This window comes from Antennarius striatus, chromosome 11, assembly GCF_040054535.1.
Source record: "Antennarius striatus isolate MH-2024 chromosome 11, ASM4005453v1, whole genome shotgun sequence".
NCBI classification, from domain to species: domain Eukaryota; kingdom Metazoa; phylum Chordata; class Actinopteri; order Lophiiformes; family Antennariidae; genus Antennarius; species Antennarius striatus.
The window spans coordinates 1,692,575-1,712,273 of NC_090786.1; the positions used below are offsets into that span (position 1 = coordinate 1,692,575).

General features: G+C 51.3%; 4 protein-coding genes across 7 annotated transcripts; 1 reads left to right on the top strand and 3 right to left on the bottom strand.

The window, feature by feature from the left end:
• Positions 1 to 4,165: 4,165 nt before the first annotated feature.
• Positions 4,166 to 9,820, bottom strand: tbc1d12a (TBC1 domain family, member 12a). Of its 4 annotated transcripts, none has more exons than XM_068326900.1 (13): positions 8,663 to 9,820; positions 8,210 to 8,348; positions 7,956 to 8,071; positions 7,749 to 7,831; positions 7,538 to 7,655; positions 7,355 to 7,461; positions 7,165 to 7,248; positions 6,988 to 7,079; positions 6,826 to 6,897; positions 6,624 to 6,752; positions 6,394 to 6,503; positions 5,881 to 6,139; positions 4,166 to 5,802 (listed from the first exon to the last, which is right to left on the bottom strand). In XM_068326900.1, the coding sequence occupies exons 1-13, from the start codon at positions 9,514 to 9,516 to the stop codon at positions 5,731 to 5,733; spliced, it is 2,235 nt and encodes a 744-aa protein (XP_068183001.1). In that variant the 5' UTR covers positions 9,517 to 9,820; the 3' UTR covers positions 4,166 to 5,730. The 4 variants fall into 4 exon arrangements, with proteins under 4 accessions (XP_068183001.1, XP_068183000.1, XP_068182999.1 ...); XM_068326899.1 differs by having other exon boundaries at positions 6,988 to 7,082; XM_068326898.1 differs by having other exon boundaries at positions 6,394 to 6,752.
• A 1,389-nt stretch (positions 9,821 to 11,209) lies between these two features.
• LOC137604064 (cytochrome c oxidase subunit 7A-related protein, mitochondrial-like) lies at positions 11,210 to 12,229 on the bottom strand. The gene is made up of 3 exons (XM_068327998.1): positions 12,161 to 12,229; positions 11,536 to 11,670; positions 11,210 to 11,350 (listed from the first exon to the last, which is right to left on the bottom strand). The coding sequence occupies exons 1-3, from the start codon at positions 12,227 to 12,229 to the stop codon at positions 11,210 to 11,212; spliced, it is 345 nt and encodes a 114-aa protein (XP_068184099.1).
• On the bottom strand, positions 11,536 to 14,942 carry LOC137603434 (potassium voltage-gated channel subfamily G member 3-like). Its single transcript, XM_068326901.1, has 4 exons — positions 14,819 to 14,942; positions 14,067 to 14,710; positions 12,161 to 13,950; positions 11,536 to 11,670 (listed from the first exon to the last, which is right to left on the bottom strand). Exons 2-3 carry the CDS (start codon positions 14,672 to 14,674, stop codon positions 13,305 to 13,307), a joined length of 1,254 nt encoding a protein of 417 aa, XP_068183002.1. The 5' UTR covers positions 14,675 to 14,710; positions 14,819 to 14,942; the 3' UTR covers positions 11,536 to 11,670; positions 12,161 to 13,304.
• A 1,252-nt stretch (positions 14,943 to 16,194) lies between these two features.
• prkn (parkin RBR E3 ubiquitin protein ligase) lies at positions 16,195 to 19,433 on the top strand. Its single transcript, XM_068327999.1, is given in 7 exon segments — positions 16,195 to 16,208; positions 18,243 to 18,379; positions 18,459 to 18,520; positions 18,581 to 18,811; positions 18,903 to 19,020; positions 19,125 to 19,154; positions 19,157 to 19,433. Coding segments are annotated over 7 exon segments (663 nt in total). The 3' UTR covers positions 19,228 to 19,433.
• The last annotated feature ends 266 nt before the right edge of the window (positions 19,434 to 19,699 follow it).

The window sequence follows — 19,699 nt, forward strand, 5'->3', positions numbered from 1 at the left end:
TAATAAAATTGAGCCCCGGTTTTCTCTGTATTTTGTTCGAACCCCCCGACGGAGGGAAGGCTTTGGGTTCGCTGCCCTTTCCCACTCTGGAACACCGCCGGTGGCACGTTCAACCGCCGAAGCTGCCAGCCAATCACCTCGTCTCGTTTGCCCTGTCACCCTGCATCATGGGGGTCAAAGGGCGCCGCGCCTCCCAATTAACGACTGGGGAGCGCCTCGTCCCCCCCCAAAAAACTCCCACAATCCAGCGGGGCGGGGAGAGAGAAGCTGAGCTGAGGAGTAAGACGGCGCCGGCGGAACCCGAACCAGAGTGTTTTCGTCCGTTGGAGGGGGTTACTCCGGTCCGGGCGCCAGCAAACCGGACGTCCGGCGGTTTGCTTCCGCCGTTAAAATGACGAGGCGTCCCGTACGCCCCCCCCCCCCGTTCCCCCCGGTGGTAACTGTTCACCCTTGTAATCAGATCATGCCCGCTGAGGGGTCAGGAACAAAGACATGCAAATTCTAATTAAATGTGCAGCGTTGGGTCGGCCCCCGTTTGATCGCTGGGGCCTTTCAGGCCCCCTAATCGCTCCTGACAGCCCCTTCCAACAGATTCTGTGACAAACTTCTCGATTCAACTGAGGGGGATTTTTGAACTTTGCTTCCTCCGGCGGCCCCCGGGGGCCCCCGGGTCTGTCAAACAATCCAAATCAATGACCCAATTGACCAGTGGGCCCCTTGTTGATCACCTCAATGAGCTCATTGAGTCTCAGCGCTAAAGACGATAGCATTTTATGGTAATTAAACCCTCCTTCGGTTCCTGGTTCTGAATACAAACACTGAAGGGGGGTTGGGGGGGGGTCCGAAAAGCACGGGGCATCCCGAAGGGGAATGCAGGTGCAGGGATGCAGTGGGGGTGGGGGTGGGGGGCCGGAACGATTGGCACAACGGCGGGACTTTCCCACCAACATGACCCGGCGCCCCCCGTCCACTCATTAGGTCATTACAATAAGGAAGGGGGCATTTTTTTGTTTTATTAAAAATCTCATTAACCCCCCCATAAAGGGCCCGGACTGACCTCATTGGTGCCCCTGTTATCTGAGTATGCCTTTATAGAATGAGCGCCTAATTGCTGCTCGGCGCCTCGCCGCGTCCCCCGGTTGGGCGGGGCAGATGGGGCAGATGGGGTGGGGGTGAGGGGGGGGGTTGGTGTGTGAGGAGTGAAAGGGGAGCTAAAGAGAACCCGCCTCACGGGGGACACCATCGTCCCTACGGGGGACCGGCCAGAGCCCGGGTATCTACCAGAGGCGGGGCCATCCCATGACGAGTTAGCCCCGCCCCTTAAAGTTTCTTGTAAACAGCTAGGAAACGGTTAAAAGAACGTTTTTCTCATATCAAAAAAGACGTTTGTGATCTCCTCCTGGTGCTAACAGCCAACAGCTGTTTCCTCTTTCTGATCCTACAAAAATAAAAGTTCCAAATATTCAAAGAGTCAACCTGAAAGAAAGTTAAAAAATTTATATATTTTTTAAAATTTTAAATTCATGAATTTCTCCAAAAAATTTGACAAATTTCTGATTAAATACGACTGAGAATGAAAAGTTTTTAAATTACAGTTTAAATTTGTGAACACCCCTCCATAAACTTCTAAATGTCTGATTTGAGTTGATTTTATTTGATTTATTTGAGTTGATTTGATCTGATTTGATTTCTGGATTCTTCCAGGTGACTCTTGTTAGTACATGTCATTCAAATCAGGTGGTGTTCGTTGTCCAATCAGACGACGGCCCCCTGCAGAGGTTTCCGTGGAGACCAGGCGGTGATGATGGAGTAACGGGAGGAGGAGGTGGGGGGGGGGCAGGAGCAAAGGAGAGATGAGTGATCCGGTCCTTCAGAGGCAGCAGACGTTCCAGACGACAGGAAACCGTCTGACGCCTCCTTCCTCCTCCTCCTCCTCCTCCTCCTCCTCCTCCTCCTCCTCATCTTCATCTCCCTCTGAGACTGGAGATTTCAGTTTGACACGTTTGTGTTAGCAAGTACCAAGAGTACTAGAGTACACCTCTACATTACTGCAGGACACCTCTATGTACTAACTAGAGTACACCTCTCTGTACTAGAGTACACCTCTCTGTACTAGAGTACACCTCTCTGTACTAGAGTACACCTCTCTGTACTAGAGTACACCTCTATGTACTAGAGTACACCTCTTTGTACTAGAGTACACTTCTCTGTACTAGAGTACACCTCTATGTACTAGAGTACACCTCTATGTACTAGAGTACACCTCTCTGTACTAGAGTACACCTCTATGTACTAGAGTACACCTCTATGTACTAGAGTACACCTCTATGTACTAGAGTACATCTCTATGTACTAGAGTATACCTTTACGTGACTAGAGTACACCTCTACGTCACTACTGTACACTTCTATGTACTAGAGTATACTTCTATGTCACTGCAGGACACCTCTATGTACTATAGTACACTTCTATGTACTAGAGTACACCTCTACATGACTAGAGTACACCTCTACGTACTAGAGTACACCTGTACGTACTAGAGTACACCTCTACGTACTAGAATACACCTCTACGTACTAGAATACACCTCTACGTACTAGAGTACACCTCTACGTACTAGAGTACACCTCTACGTACTAGAGTACACCCCTACGTACTAGAGTACACCCCTACGTACTAGAGTACATCCCTACGTACTAGAGTACATCCCTACGTACTAGAGTACATCCCTACGTACCAGAGTAGACCCCTACGTACTAGAGTACACCCCTACGTACTAGAGTACACCCCTACGTACTAGAGTACACCCCTACGTACTAGGGTACACCCCTACGTACTAGAGTACACCCCTACGTACTAGGGTACACCCCTACGTACTAGGGTACACCCCTACGTACTAGAGTACACCCCTATGTACTAGAGTACATCCCTACGTGACTCTACGTGACTAGAGTACACCCCTACGTACTAGAGCACACCCCTACGTACTACAGTACACCCCTACGTACTACAGTACACCCCTACGTACTAGAGTACACCCCTACGTACTAGAGCACACCCCTACGTACTAGAGTTCACCCCTACGTACTAGAGTACACCCCTACGTACTAGAGTACATCCCTACGTACTAGAGTACACCCCTACGTACTAGAGTACATCCCTACGTACTAGAGTACACCCCTACGTACTAGAGTACACCCCTACGTACTAGAGTACACCCCTACGTACTAGGGTACATCCCTACGTGACTCTACATGACTAGAGTACACCCTCACGTTCCTAACAACTTCACCCTCTGCAGCTGATTGATCAGACATCTCATTGATCAAACACCTCATTGATCAAATACCTGATTGATCGGACATGTGATCCATCAGATATCTGATTGATCGATCAAACGTCTCATTGATCAGATATCCTGTTGAGTTCTGAGGCCTTTCTCTTTCCGTGTTTCCACGCTGGTGTTTTCGCTGCTCCCTCCTCCACCCTGACCTCAGCCTCCCGCTGTGGCATCCCAGAGGCCTCGGGGGCACCAGACTCCTTCCTCGCCTCCGACCCCCCCTCCACAGGAAGGCCCCCAGACTGCTGTCACATACCTCCACAGATTCCTGCTCTCCTCCCCGATGCCGCGAGGGGCCCCTCGCAGCTTCGCCCCGCTCCCACCGCAGGCCTCGGAAATACCTGAGACCCCTGAACGCGTCTCATCGACTCGAGTCGCTGCCGGAGGTCCAGACCGGGGGTCACGGAGGTCCCGTGTGTTCTGGAACCTGAACCAGAACCAGCAGCGTAACGGCTGGGGTAGGGGGGCTCAAACTGGTCCCAGCTGGTTTTATCTAAGATGTGAAAACTTCATGTTTATCACCAGTTTGCTTCTGACTAAAAATGAACTCAAACTAAAGCGATTTATTGATCAGCCTGTGTGAAACAGTCATCAGACGCCATCTAGTGGTCAGACCCGCTCACTGCAGCTGCTAGCAGAAAGCTGATCAGTAATAATTAATCATGATTAAAATAATCACTCGCTACTGAAGCTCCTGGATCACATTTCTGCTTGATATTTTTTATTGAGCTTTGTAAATATTTATATATATATAAAAAAAATTATACACCATTATAATACCCGAAGGGAAAATAATAATAAATTAATCATGTGATTTGCTGCAGATCAATAAATCAACTGGACTCATTTTTGCTGAGATATTTATTTACATTAATTAACGAGGAATCATTTAATGAAAAGAGAAAAAAAAAATGTACATTTGATTTTAATTTACATCCCCTGTGTGGCGCCATGAAAAAAAAACCTGTACAAATATAACGAGAAAACAGAAAAAAAATAATTTACAGGAAAGTATAAAATAACTTTTATTTAAATACAAAAGGAGATAAGGTGGGAACTACTTCTAGAGTGTTTGAGTCCAGGAGGTCGACTGGTGTCCTCCCGTCGGCATGGCGACGGACTATCAGGAAGGAAATACCGTTGAATGCATTTTATGAATCAGACTTCAAAATAAAAGCATCTTCTAATCCGTCGCCATGGAAACCCTTCAGGTGTTAATGCTGATAAATACAAACATGAGATAAATAAGAGCTGGAGTGGAGGAGGTTCCGTCCGACTCAGGAACCAATCAGATTCAGAGGCTGCCGGTTGGAATGAGGAAGTGGAGGTCGGGTCTGGAGTGTCGGCTGAACGCTGCTTTCTGATTGGTCCGTGAGCAACGACGAACTCGTCATGGAGTCGTTTAGAGTAACGCCAGAAAAAACACCAGAGAAGAAGAAACTAGGAGGACAGTTTAGCTCCTCCCCCTTATTGATCGATACCTGATCGTGTGTGTGTGTGTGTGTTGGTCTCTCAGTACCTTTTAGTGATCGATTAACAGAATTCTCACATGATCTATAAAATGTACAAAAATAATGATTCTTATGTTTGTTTTTAAAGAAAATTTACAACAACTGATCAACTTATTGATGAAGCGGCTGATTGATCTTCAGTTTGGCTGCTCTCCTTCATGACTAGAAGCTGCAGGATCGAGCGATCTGATTGGTCGTTGGTTTTCTTCTGCGTTTAAAGTGCTGCGGCTGAAACACTGATTGGAAACTGAATCTTCATTGTTTTGTCTGGAACCCATCCAGATCAATAACCGATCGATCGATCGATTCATGTGTGACCAGATTAATATTAAAATTAGTTCTAAACGGGTTCGGACTCGTCTGAAATGATCAAACGCGTAGAAAAGAGGCGTGATGATGTCATAGGTTCCAACATGATGACATCAGACGACATCAGGCTACATGTGGCGGTGGGCGGGGTCACACATGAGAATGCTAGCTATTAGCGTTAGCATGCTCTGCAGGTTACCCCGCAGCAGAAAAAATAAACGAGTGGATTCGGTGGCGCGGGTCGGAGCCGCAGCTAGCACGCCGTTAGCACCAGGATCCGTTTTTTAGGATTGCACAGGAAGTGACGCTAGTGGTGTTCAAGTCCCAATGCGGAGGCGGAGTCACCTCCTTCCGGCCCACCAGCTGATGACATCATCAGGAAGTCCAGCCGGTCTGAGCAACACGTCGACGGCGGCGTCCCAAGCGAGGCTGCTAGCTCAGCGTCGCTCCTCCGGCGTGGGGCGTTTGAGGCTCCAGTGGCGAAACCTCCAGAACCGTAGCTTAGCCTCGAGCTACATGTGCTGCCATTACAAGTATTCACCTCCAGTTTAGCATCAAGGCTAGCTAGCGTTAGCTTCTCAACGCGGGGCTAGCGCTTTTGTCCGTCTCTTTGTTTCCGTCCTTCATCAACGCAGAAAACACCTGAAGAAGAAAATGATTCAGAACGTTGGGAGGTCTGAACCCCGAGGGGCGTGACCTTTAACCCTGAGCGGGACACACCTGAGCCCAGCGCCGGTTCCTGCTGATCATGTGTGTGCTGGCCATGGCGGTGAAGAGCGTGTGCGGCTGCAGGTCGTCCGGCAGGCGGGTGAGGAACTGGGCGATGTGGATGAAGTCCATCTGCAGCAGGACGTCCTGGAACAGACGCAGGATCCCCAAACCGGTCCGGAACAGAGACTCCTCCCCGTCCCGGCAGAACACGTCCCACACGCGGCACGCCACGTCCAGGGGGAGGGGCTTACTGTAGAGCGTGAAGATCCTGGGGGAACACGGGAGAGAGATCGCCGTATGAAACACGGACCCACCCCGAGCTGCACCCGATAGCTGCTAGTTAGCATTATGCTAAGGAAGTGCAGGGGCTAGCTGTCTGTTGGGGACAGTGCTAACTTTCTGAGCGTGCTAACGTTAGCTGCAGACGTGCTAACTTTGCAGCTAAAATCAGCACGTTTGCAGCTAGATGTGCTAACGTTAGCTGCAGCGGGCTCTGACGGGGTCGACGGTTCACTGACTCACCAGTCGATCAGGTAGAGGTCAGGGGTCAAGTTGTTGTCCTGGAAGTGGCTGAAGAGACGAGGAAGATTCTCCTCGAAGAAAACCTCGAAGGCGGCGAAATATTTCAGCATCTGAAGGAGAGAGGAAGAGGAGGAGCAGAGAGGAAGAGGAGGAGCAGTGAGGAAGAGGAGCAGACAGGAAGTGAGGTGGTGGAACCGAACCACCAGAAGGTGCGGCGGTCCAGACGCTACCAGCTCGTGGTCCACCCTGAAGAACGCCATCTGACAGGGTTTGTTGAGCAGGTTGGCGAAGGTGATGAAGGCCTCGGCCTCCTCCAGGTTGAGGATGAGGACGGCGGCGATGAAGGACATCCCCTGGACCTGAGAGCAGAGACAACGTGAGGAAGACGCCGGACGGCGGTCCCGCCCCCCCAAACAGGAAGTAGACACTGACGTAGCCGATGTCGGGCCGGTAGCAGGTGTACGCCCCCAGGACGCTGTGGAGCAAGTCGTGGTAGGGACCGCCCTGTGTGGGGGGAGGGGGAGGGACAGGAAGAGGGCGGGGTTAGCGGAGAGGAAGTGGATGAAGAGCGGACAGGAAGTGGATCCAGGTCACCTTCTGGAAGATGAAGAGCGAGGGGAAGGTTCTGGAGATGTCCAGCTTGATGAGGTCCAGGCTGGACTCCCTGTCGGCCAGAGAGGCGCCCTCTGCTGGTGGGAGGTCAGGGAAACGGTTAGGCCTGAGCGCCAGCAGCTGATTGGCTGATCCTGGATTGGAGGGGGCGGGGCTTACCGCTCTCGCTGTCGGTGACTGAACTGGTCTCGCTGTAGCTCCTCCACTTCTCCTTCGCTCTGGACAGGAAAATCTCGTAGAGCTCTGCAGACACACGTGGGGAGGGGGGGTAAGGACCCGGTTTGGACCCCACCACACCCCCACAACCCAACCCCCACCCCACCAGGTCGCCATAGCAACCGACTCCTACCAGGCGTGATGTTGAGCTCGTTGCCGATGGCGAGGCTCCAGACTCTTCCTCTGACGCTGGGGGGGAGACCCTGCCACCAGAGGTCCCTCACCCTACGGGTCGCCTTCCTGAACACACACACACACGAGCGTCACACACACACACACACACACACACACACACACACACACGCTGTGAACCTACGCGGCGTCCCAGTGCGGCAGGATCTCGGTGTTCCACACCACCATGGCGTTGGAGATGCTGTCCTCCTGCCGGTGTCTCTCCTTCATCTGTCGCTTCTTCCTCTGGGCCTCCTTCAGCTCTGGGGGGGGGCAGAGGGGGGTAGGGATTGGGGGAGGAGTCAGAGGGGAGTTCACACCGGCTCAGCCAATCACAGCACAGGGAACGCCTCTACCTCTCCTCTTGGCTCCTGCCACCATCTCCTCGTACTCCGTCTTGTGTCTCAGGGTTTCCTCCAGAGATTTGGCCGGGAGGTTCCTGTGGGGGGGTCACGGGGGGGGGTCACGGGGGGAGGGGGTCACGGGGGGAGGGGGGTCAGGTCAGGTTCTCCAGACGGGAACCGGGTCTCAGGAACCGGGTCTGAACCCGTTGATGTACTCACGAGGGCCGGTCCTCCAGGATCAGCGCCGTGGTGGACAGCGGCTCGAACTCCAGGTTCCTCCTCCTCGCTGCCGCCGAAGGGGGGCGCCGAGGCCCCGCCTCCGCCTCCCCCTCCTCCTGTGGGCGGAGATAACAAGCAGCTGGGTTGGTCATGTGATCGATCGCGTGACCAGACAGAAAACCGTTCCTCCTCTGGGGCTTCCTGATGAATCATCTCAGCCCAGATGCATCATGGGAGCTGGTCAAACCACCAACCTGTGCTGTGGGCTGCGGGGCGGGGTCGCTGTCGGGGGCGGGGTCGCCCTCTCTGGCTGCCGGTCGGCTGAACAGACGCCACCCCGGTGCATTATGGGACGGCACCTTGGGCTCTTTGGATTTCCTAGAAAACAGGCTCCTGTGGAGACAGAGGGTATTGATTATCGCTGATCGGTGATCAGCTGATCGGAGGTTCAACGGGGAGGTTCAACGGGGCCCCCCCCCACTCAAAACCACTCCCCAACCGCAAGGGAGTCTGGGACGGGTCGACCGTTGTCCCATCACAAATCGATCATCGGTTCCTTTATTGATCACAGGGTTCAAGTTCAGACGTCGTAATCATCAGCTGATTGACGACCAGCGTCTAAAGTTCACAGGTGTGTGTGTGTGTGTGTGTGTGTGTGTGTGTGTGTGTGTGTGTGTGTGTGTGTGTGTGTGTGTGTGTGTGTCCACCTGGTGAAGAAGTCGGCGATGCCGAACCTCTTGGGCATCACCTTGGGGTCGACGCCCTCCGGCTGCTGGATCAGTTTGTCGGGGGCGCTCTGCCGACGCCCCGCCTCCAACGCGCCCTGGAAGGGGTCACCGTAGCCCTCCCCGCCAAAATAAAAGCCCTCGTCCTCGCTGGGGGACAGCGGCGTGGCGTCGCAGCTGAGGGACACGGTCAGGGTGGGGGCAGTTCTCAAAGTCTGGGGCCTGATGGGTAAACTGAGGTCGTCCTCCTGGATGGGGGGGTCAGGGGTCAAGACCTCTGCACTGGGTGGGGTCGATGGGCGGGGCTCTGGGAATTTGGCACTTGATCCCAAGTTGGGGGAGTCCATGATGGGGGAGGAAGCGCCCCCCAGACCGGATGGGGACCCCGTGCCCCCCCTGTGCCCCACATCCAGGCTGTCAGTCCAGTCACGTGACGCTCTGACGATGTGGAAGCCCCCATTGGCTACTTTATGTTCCTCTGGTTCCGGTTCCGGTGCGGGGGGGGCTCCACATACATCCCCGTTAACCACGGAGCCGGAGGCCGACGCGGGGGTTCCGCTTCCCGGACCGGAAGTGCCGGCGTGGCCCCCCCCGGATGACTCGGGAAACCCGTTCAGCTGCAGCGTCTCCGCCATCAGGTCAAGGATGACGTCAGCGCCGTGAGCGCGCGGCCTCCCCGGGGAGTCCCCCTTGACCCCCCTCCCGTTACCGGTCACGTGCACGCGACCCTTCCCGCTGAGGCCGTCCCCGTGTGGCTCGAGCCCCGCTTTCCCTCCTCGCGCCTCTTCGTTCTCGTTCAGATCGACGCCAGACAGCCACCCCTCCGTCGTTTCCATGACGACTCAGTCCGACGCGCGAGCCTCGGCCCCGGGCGTCGAATCCAGTCGCGAGTCCTCCTGCCCAGTCGGCCGCGCGCCGCAGCAGGTCTTGTTGTTCCTGCGGGGAGAGGCTAACATGTTAGCCGCCTCGCAGCTACCTGCCTCCGGCCGGATGTCGCATCTTCTTCCGCGGCCGTAAATCGATAGTTTTTCCGCTCCGCGTGTCGAGCTAAACGACGTCACAGCCTGGAGAAGATCAATTAAATCCGTCTGCGTTCGGCTGCAGCAGCGGCATTCCGGCCACTGTCCAGCGCCATCTTGAAAATACCCCAACAATGACGTCATAGTCACCAACTCAGCCGCTGTTTTGATTCGCTGGAGTTTTACAGCGACGCCTGGCGGCCGCGCCGCGTCACTGCGGCGGCGGGTGGGTTTGTTTACTCAGCAAAACGTCAATAAAAACACTCGAGACTAATTCAAAATTAAAAAATTATCGATATTTTAAATTCCTTATTCGATTATTGGCTGGATGTTCAGGACGTGAGAAGATTTAAACACGTTGATTGTTTTCTCCAGAGTTAGGGTTGGCTGTCATTGACTTCATTGATCAGTGCATCCTTATCAACATAAATCTGTGTCACTGTTATAAATCAATATATTTATTGATCACCGTCCGGTCAGTTTAGATGCAGATGGAATAAAAACATGACAAACGTTATAAATAGAGATGATTAATAACCGAACACATGGATGAGCCTAATGTTTACCAGTACGTATTCCAATGTGTGTGTGTGTGTGTGTGATGTCTATGTCTTGCCTCTAGCAACCTCACACCGTTTCCATGGCAACAGGGCCAGTGATATGACATGTTACACAACACTTCGATCCGTTTTGTCTCATCAGACGGAGCTGTGTGTGTGTGTCTGTGTGTGTGTGTGATCCTCTCCTGAGGCTGAGCCCCCATCACCAGGGGGCGCTGTTGTCTGTGAGTGGAAACGACAGACCCAAACACCAGCGGCTGTGGTGACGTCATCAGCTCAGAGGCCTCTTGATGGCGTCACCTCACCGGACAGGAGGCGGGGTCGGACCTCATGACCCCCCCCCCCCCCCCGTCTGTAAGTGAAGTCACAGCAATGCTAGCTGGAAATGATAACATTAGCATCAGCTTGTGGACAAACCTTTCGACGCGTTTGTCAAACATAACGTTTTATTCTCTCGTCTCAAACGTTTCTGCTTCACAAACTCGATGATCTACATTTCTTTGTTCGGCGCTACAGTAATCTGCTCAAACCCACTGCAGTGGAAATATGACCTTCACTCAATTCTCCTCCTCCTCGCGTTCTGCATGTTTTCTGTACAGCTGATGAGTTAGAACAGATAATCTGGAAGATCAGGACTCATAAAAACAGGCTCAACGGTGCTTTAATTTATGCATATTCATTAAAAATTATTAATTAAAACTGCTTAATTTCATGCATTAGCATTAATATTTAAATAACTAAATGTGTTTTTCATTTATTACGTGTAAATAAAGACAGGCTATGTTTTATTTTAAGACAAAATAAACTTTATTTGTTCTGCTAAATCAATTTTTCTGCACAAACTGTCTCCAATCTCCTCGTTCGGACCCTCAGAGTGTCCCTGAACGCCTCGTGGCCTGTGCGTCTCTCGTAGAGCTCTCGTCCAATCAGAAGCCGGCAGCCGTGCGGTGTCACTTGTTGCCGGGTTGCGCTGCCGAGTAGAGCTTCAGCAGACAGTAGAGGGTCCCGCCCACCGTCAGTGCCATGGTGGTCCGGTACAGGAGGCGGTCCATCACGCCCCGCTTCAGGTGGACGGGAACGCCGTCAGCCCTCTTGAGACAGAAATGACGTCATCGTGAGGTCACCAGGTGATGACATCATCATGACACAGATCACCAGACCAGACGGCGCCGGTTCCAGGTCGTCCAGCCGACGCCCGCTCACAAATGAGACGCCGTCAGCAGGACGAACTGTCAGCCGGCTTGTAACCGTGGCAACAGCAGCATCCTGATGTTACCTGGAAAAGTTTCTGCATTTCAGCGACGCGATTGGCTCCCAGGTACTCCACCTGACCCCCAGCTTCAGACGCCAGTTTGGTCGGAGTCGCAAAGATGATGGGAGGACTGGTGGGGGGGACGCCTGGGCGGAGACCCTGAGGACAGACGGGGGGGGACAGATTTAGGTTCTAATTGATATGTTGATCAATGACGTCATTGGAAACGGTCCAATCAAAGGTGTGTGAACTAAATACAAACAATCAATAACTAAGTCCGACGTGACTTAAACGATCAGATCCTATTCCAATATTTGATTATTGATACTATTCTAATAACTGATTATTGATACTGTCCCAATAACTTATCATTTATACTATTCCAATAACTTATTATTGATAAGTCTCACCGTATTCACCCTAAAACCATCACCAGGATATCAATTAAACAATGAGAACAAACAATGTCTGAAGGTTTCATTCCGATTGACTGTGACGTCACTGATCATCAATAACACACAAAGAAGTTCAGAGGTGATCGATGACTGAACTCTGATCAGATTTATCTCCTTAAGTTCATCGGATCGATCGCCGTTTATCGGGTTAGCATTAGCTTCGTGCTAGCAATGTCACACCGCTCGGGGCTCACTTGCGGGTTGTAGGCGGGGGCCCGCGCGCCGGTCAGCCGCTGGGTCACGTGGTCCATCCGGTAGTACATCTGCGGGTCCGGTACCGGAACCAAACGGCCGGTCATTCACGTCTGCACCGGTTTTAGTCCGACCGCGGCGGCGACAACAGCTTCCGAAGATCACAGCGGTGTTTACGTCATGACGTCACCGCGTCCGAAAAGGACCCGCAGTGAGATGAGAGGCGTCCCTCGTGTGCCTGACCAGAATAAAACACCCGACAAGTTAAATGTAAAGAAAAAAGTAAAGTAAAATTAAATTAGATAAAATCTGAATTTGGTGCAGCGATAAAGAAAAAGAGAGGAAAGAAGGAAATAAAGAGGAGGGAGTTTAAAGGAACAGCGGATTGTCCCTGGGCTGAGGGAGGGTTTAGGGTGTGTGTTCACTGCTCAGGCATGACTCTCACTGTCCTGACACTCTTGAACCAAATGTTCCAACACTTCTGCATCAAGTCTCCCGTTGCTATGGAAACGGTGGATGGCGTCCAGTCCGTCCCGCTTAGATCATCAAACTCTGACCAGTTTGAGGTCTGAGGCTTCAGACGGGGAAGAGTCAACATGTGGAGATGAAGAAGAGTTGATTTACAGTAGAACCGATGAAAGTATGGCGACTAAACTAAACTAACTACATTAAACAATACAAATTAATTAATAATTATTGATCATGAGCAGCAGAAACATCAGTTTGACCACAGAATATTTACAGCATTGAAATCCTTTAATGGAACGGATCACATGACTTACTTGTGACATCACAAACTTTAAATTAATTACATGTCTGAGTGTTTTATATACTAGAAGTCATAAAATAACAACAACAACAAAGTGGTCTGATATGAGCGGCAGTGATGAGTATCTATTATTTCATTTTCAGACCAGGAGCACCGTCGGCTCTGATTGGTTCAGCCCACACTGGCCCCGCCCAACAGATTCTGAGCTAACTTAGCGTGTTGGATGTGATCGATTGAATCACATCAAGAAAAAAAACGTCTGTGACCTCAGAGCTTCAGGAAAGGGACGAGGAGCTCCTGACGACCTGATGGACGTGTTGGTCGGATAGACTCGTTGCTGATTGGTCGTTCTGATGGACCGGTTGCTGATTGGCCGGTCAGTGCATGAACTCGGCCGACAGGCCGTGAGCGCAGCGCGCCGAGCGGACCTTGAGCTCGTGGTAACACTGGACGAAGCTGTGGTAGATGAAGGTGATGGGCAGCGCCAGCAGGACGATGCCGCTCACCACGCAGACTCCTCCCAGCACGCGGCCCGCCACCGTCACCGGGCACATGTCCCCGTAGCCCACCGTCGTCATGGAGATGATGACCCACCAGCAGGCGGCCGGGATGCTGGCGTAGTCCTGGTTCCCGTTCTCCAAGTCCAGGCCGTGCTCCAGCAGCTGGGCTAAAGCGCTGAAGATCGCCATGGCAACGCAGATGAAGACCAGCAGCATCATCATCTCGCGGTAGCAGCGCCGCAGCGTCAGGCCGAGCGTCTGCAGGCCCAGGAAGTGGCGCGCCAGTTTGATCACCCAGAAGATACGCATGACACGCAGGACCCTCAGGGTGACCCCCGCCCGCTGCAGCTGGGAGTTCTCCCCCGTCAGCGTCGCCACGGTGACGGAGATGTAGTAGGGCGTGATGGCCAGCAGGTCGATGATGTTCAGGGGACGGCGGACGAACTCGCATTTATCACGAGACACCAGGAAACGCACGACACACTCCGCCGTGAACCACCCGATACACACCGCCTCGACGATCCTGAGGGGGCGACAGCCAATCAGAGAGAGGAGAGAGAGACAGCCAATCAGAGAGAGGAGAGAGAGAGCCAATCAGAGAGCAGAACATTCTACAACCTGGACGTTCCGTCGTCCCACCTGTGCTGGTCCAGAGACTCGGCGGTCTTCCAGTCGGCTAGCGTGCTGGTGCACAGCATCACCATGGAAACCACCACAAACAACATGGAGACGGTGGCGAGGATCTGCGCCGCCAGCGAGGACGTGGGCTCCTCGAACGTCCTCCTCACAGTCTCCAGCCAGCCGGGGCCCCGCTCTTCTTCCTCCTCTTCCTCCTCCTCCTCCTCCTCTTCCTCGGGGTAGAAGTGGACGAATCCGTCGGACAGACGCTCGTCGAGGCGCCGCTGGCAGCACGGCTGCAGGTCGGCGCCCTCCAGCCCCCAGTAGAGCATCTCGTTGTAGAAGGAGAGCTCGCACATGTGCGGCACGAAGCGCAGCTTCCCGTGCTTCAGGTAGAGCAGGATGAAGCTGAAGGCCTCCGAGTGGCGGTCGAAGAAGAACTCGTTGCGCTCGCGGTCGTAGTCGTCGCACAGCTCCAGCAGCTCGCGCTCCGAGCCGCAGCGATGCAGGCGGCTGAGGCGGCGCAGCGGGAGGCGCCTCATCAGCTCCGAGGAGAAGGAGAAGCGCCGGCCGCCGACGTTCAGGGTGCACCGCCGGCCCCCCAGCTTCGTCTTCTGCTTGTTAAACATCTGAAGCTGCTTCAGGACCTCCGGACATCTTTGATTCTGTCGGAACGAGACGTGAATAAAAACTTGAATTCTGATGAATTCATGAAAACTCTTCTTCTCCTTCCTCGACCCAACAAACCCTCTGATCTTCAGTGACCTACTGACCCGGATTGAACTCGTTCTTCATCCGTTTCTCTTTCAACTGTCAAAAATGTCGTCCCCGTTTAAAAAATAAATTAAAAAAACCCCTCAGGACTGACGTTTGGACGTCCATCGTGATGAAGGAGCAGCTCCTCTCAGACTTCTGGCGAGTTGAATGTGAAGCTGAAGAGTATAGAAGCACAGCCTCCTCCTCTTCCTCCTCTTCTCCTCCTCTTTCTGTCTGAGAGGAGGAGGAAGATGAAACTGGATGATTCAAGCAGCAGTCTGTCTGAGCAGCAGAGAATTTCCACAAATCCTTCTCAATGTGAAAGTCTGAGGAGGAGGATGATGAGGAGGAGGAAAAGGAGGAAGAGGAGGATGAGGATGGTCCTTGTAATTCAGATCACGTGTCATTAACATTCTATTATTCCTTCAATTAAACATTTAGTCCAGATTAATGATCCAGAGACGGATTGTGGATGAACCATCAATCAGATTACTTTATTAGCGACATGACTCCACCTGCTGGAGGCAGGGGAGAACTGCAGGTCCTCGTCTGAACCGTCATAAGCTGTAGAACCTTTTTGGTACATTCATGATTATGAGTATGATTAATGATTATTGCTGAGAAATGGATCAACTGCAACTCAACTCTTCCTCACTGACCTGGAACCGGTAGTTTGACACTAACTAATAATGCTAATAATTACAACAGGCGTCCACTAATTAACCGGTGGATATTATAAATAAATATTTTATGTCAGTTGGTTTGCTTTCTGTTAAATTTTGTATTCCTGTATTTTTTAGGTGCAGTAAGTTAGAATAATTCAATACTGTTCGATACTTTATTAATAATAATAATAATAATAATATTGATATTATTAATATTAAGAATAATAATAACAACAATAGTATTGAATTGTATTATTATTCAAAACAATAATAATTATAAATCAATACTATTGTTTCGCTGAAAAGATTCGACGGAAGTGACGTTACGACTCCCGGAAGCGCCCTGTTCAAAACAACACATCCACGAGATAAAGACGCCATCACCCATTTTTAATCGGATCCGGGTCAGACAAGACTAATATTCAGACAGAGAATTATTTAACATGACGGGAAAAACATTTATTGTTCATCTTTAACTTTTGTCGTCAAAAGAAATTCTGAACAGGCGCAACGCGGTCAGCTCAGTGATACTACCGGGTCCTTCCGGGGTCCTACCGCTGAGGGGCGGCTAGCATGAACTGCTATAGAGGTCTGTTCGATATGATGGCGGATACAAGCTGCATAAAGACGAAAATAGACGATAGAAGAGGAAATAAAGAACGTTTATTCCGACAGGAAAGAACTCCGAGGATGTTTGTGGAACCAGAAATAAAAAACGACAAATAAACATGAAGATCAACAGGTAAGACCGTTTACAATAATAAACCGGTGCTCAGCCCTGCTGTTTGTTGTTTTGTTTGATGCCAGATCGCACTAAACCAGATCGATCATGAGCTTCATATCAATAGTTTTATCACTTAAATCTTATTTCAAACATAACAGTTTCTAATTCTAGTTTGTCTGATATTGTAGTCCCATATTTTGTGGTACTTTGTGTCTCTTAAAAGCTGTATTTGAAAATAACCCTGTAAGGAAGCACAGGAGGAGGGAGCATAAGTGGAGCGGTTTGCAGGACTGGAGGAGGCCTGGGACGAGGAGCCGGGAGTGGTGGGGGGACCTGAACCGATGACCTCCTGCATTGTCCCTGTACCCAAGAAAGGACGCCCTACTGAGCTCAACGACCACCGACCGGTCGCTCTTACCTCCCACGTAATGAAGACCCTAGAGCGACTGGTCCTGGAGCTCATGCGTCCACAGGTGCAGGGTGCTATGGACCCTCTCCAGTTCGCCTATCAGGCCAAGGTTTGGGTTGACGATGCTGTCTTGTACCTCCTCCACCATGTGCTCTCCTACCTGGACGCCGGGGGCTGTGCTGTCAGGGTGCTCTTCTTTGACTTTTCGAGCGCCTTCAACACCATCCAGCCCCGGCTCCTGCAGGATAAACTGACCTCCATGGCTGTGGACCCCTACCTCGTGAGCTGGATTACAGACTACCTAACGGACAGACCCCAGTACGTCCGTATGGGGGACTGCTTGTCTTCTATGGTGACCAGCAGCACGGGGGCGCCACAGGGGACCGTTCTATCCCCCATTCTCTTCACCCTCTACACATCAGACTTCAAGCACAACTCGGATACATGCCACATACAGAAGTACTCCGATGACACCGCGATTGTGGCATGTATCCGGGAGGGTGATGAGGGGGGGAACAGGGCATTGGTGGCTGACTTCATGGAGTGGTGCCAACAGAACCAGCTCCAGCTCAACGTCTCCAAGACAAAGGAGATGGTTCTGGATTTCCGGCGGGCACCTCCCTCTCCACAGCCGGTGATCATCAAAGGCAGTGAGGTGGAGGTGGTAGAAAACTATAAGTACCTGGGACTGCAGCTAGACAGCAGACTGGACTGGTCACTCAACTGGGACTGTGTGTACAAGAAGGGGCAGAGCAGGATGTACTTCCTAAGGAGGCTGGCCTCCTTCAACATCTGTCCTAAGCTCCTTCTCATGTTCTATCAGTCCGTAGTCTCCAGTGTGCTGTCATACGCCATTGTGTGTTGGGGTGGGGGGGCCAGGAAAAGAGATATGGACCGTCTGAACAGACTCATCCGCAGAGCAGGCTCAGTGGTCGGGCTGAGCCTGGACTCTGTGGAGACGCTTCTGGAGAGCAGGACCATGTCTAAAGTTAAGGCCATCATTAACAACACCAGCCCCCCCCCCCCCCCCCTACACACCACCTTCTCCCAGCAGAGGAGCACCTTCAGCGGCAGACTGCTGTCACACAGCGCCTCCACAGAGAGGCTGAGGTCCTCCTTCGTGCCCCGTGCCATCAGGGGGTACAATGACTCTCTCAGGAGGAGCGGGGGGGAGGTGGCGAGGTCAGCAGGGGGTTGAATGGATTTAATTTAATTTAATTTTATACTGTTTATATATATATATATATTTGAAATTTTTTTTTTTTTTTTTAAATTTTATACTGTCTTATATTTTAATTTTATACTGTTTATATTTTAGTTATAGTTTAGTATATAAGCCCTGTTAGTGCTGCATGTGCCTGTCTGTTAGTGTAATGTATGTCTTGTGGTATGTCCTGTGATGTCAGTGTTTCCTTTTCTCCTGGTGTTTATCCAGTATTCTTTGTTATGTAATGCCTGAGCAGTGGATATATGCAATTTCCTCTGGGATTAATAAAGTATCTATCTATCTAACTAACGCCTTACTGATGATGATAATGATGCATCGCCTGCACCGACGTCATGTAACACACGCACGCACACACACACACACACACACACACACACACACACACACACACACACTGACTCACTCACACTTCTAGGGGCGTGGTCCTGGTCTTCCAGTGCTCCGAGCGTCATGTGATCTGTCTGGACTGTTTCCGTAGTTACTGTCAAACCCGACTGGACGAGCGCCGGTTCGTTTACCAGCCTGAGGTCGGCTACTCGCTGCCGTGTGCAGGTGAGGGCGTGATGTCAGAGTGATGTCACACTGGAGTCGCCTCAATCAGCTGATCAATAATCAATCACTGTCTTTTCAGCCATCTGTGAGGATTCTCTGATTAAGGAGCTGCATCACTTCAGGATTCTGGGTAACGACCAGGTGAGTTTTACCTGTCGCGCGGCGGACTCACCTGGAGCTGACCCGGGTTCTGTCTGTCAGTATGGGCGGTACCAGCGCTACGGGGCGGAGCAATGCCTGCTGACGGCCGGAGGGGTCATGTGTCCGTCACCCGGCTGTGGGGCGGGGCTTATTCCCTCCGACGACCTCAGGAGGGTGGAGTGCGACAGACAGCTAGGGTGTGGCTTCGTCTTCTGTAAAGACTGCAAGGAGGAGTTCCACGAAGGGGCGTGTCACAGTGCCGCAGCCCCGCCCACCAGTGAAACGTCACAGGTGACCAATCAAAAGCAGATCAGGTGAATGATAACTGGACAGATGAGCTGAATGACCCTCCCCTCTTCCTCCTCCTCCTCCTCTTCCTCAGCGCTTCGTGCTGGAGGAGGGGGCGTGTCTCCGGGGGAGGTGGGATGGAGCCTCGTTGCTCCTCCTCCAGCAGACGACCAAACCGTGTCCTCAGTGTTCCCTCCCCGTGGAGAAAAACGGTGAGACCAACCGGTTAAATGTAGTTGTCGTTTCTTCACTCGCTGACTCAGCAAACACCTGAAGAACCCGAGTGGGGGTGTAACGGGTTTGTCTCCCCCTGCAGGCGGATGCATGCACTTGCAGTGTCCTCTGTGTGGAGTGAGTGTTGCTGGCTCTGTGGGGTCACCTGGAACAAGGAGTGTATGGGAAACCACTGGTTTGCCTAGCAACCCCAGAGGATTGTGGGAAATGTGTTTTTTAAACCCCAGAAGCTAAGGAGAACTACATTTAAAATGAAACCACAGTTCATGATTCTGTGTTCTGTATTTATTTTTTAAACAGTGATTATTAGTCTGATTGATTGGGGGTTTTTTTCAAACACAACTTTATTAAACCTGAAGGAAATTGTGATTGAATTATGGATCAAAAAACAAACACGGGTGCTGTGCAAAACAGGACAGGATCAATGAATTAGTTCAGCACATCAATGCCTGATTGATTTCTGATTGATGCCCAACAATATGTTGAGAATATTTATATAGAATAAACATTTGTTTCTGAACAGACTGTTCTGCTCATTTTTATTTACACATGAAAAAAAACCTGTTCATCAGCAGAGAACTAGAAAGACTTATAGACATTTATCTCCATTCATGAACTTTAATAATTATAATTTTATACCTATAATATTCAGTCCAG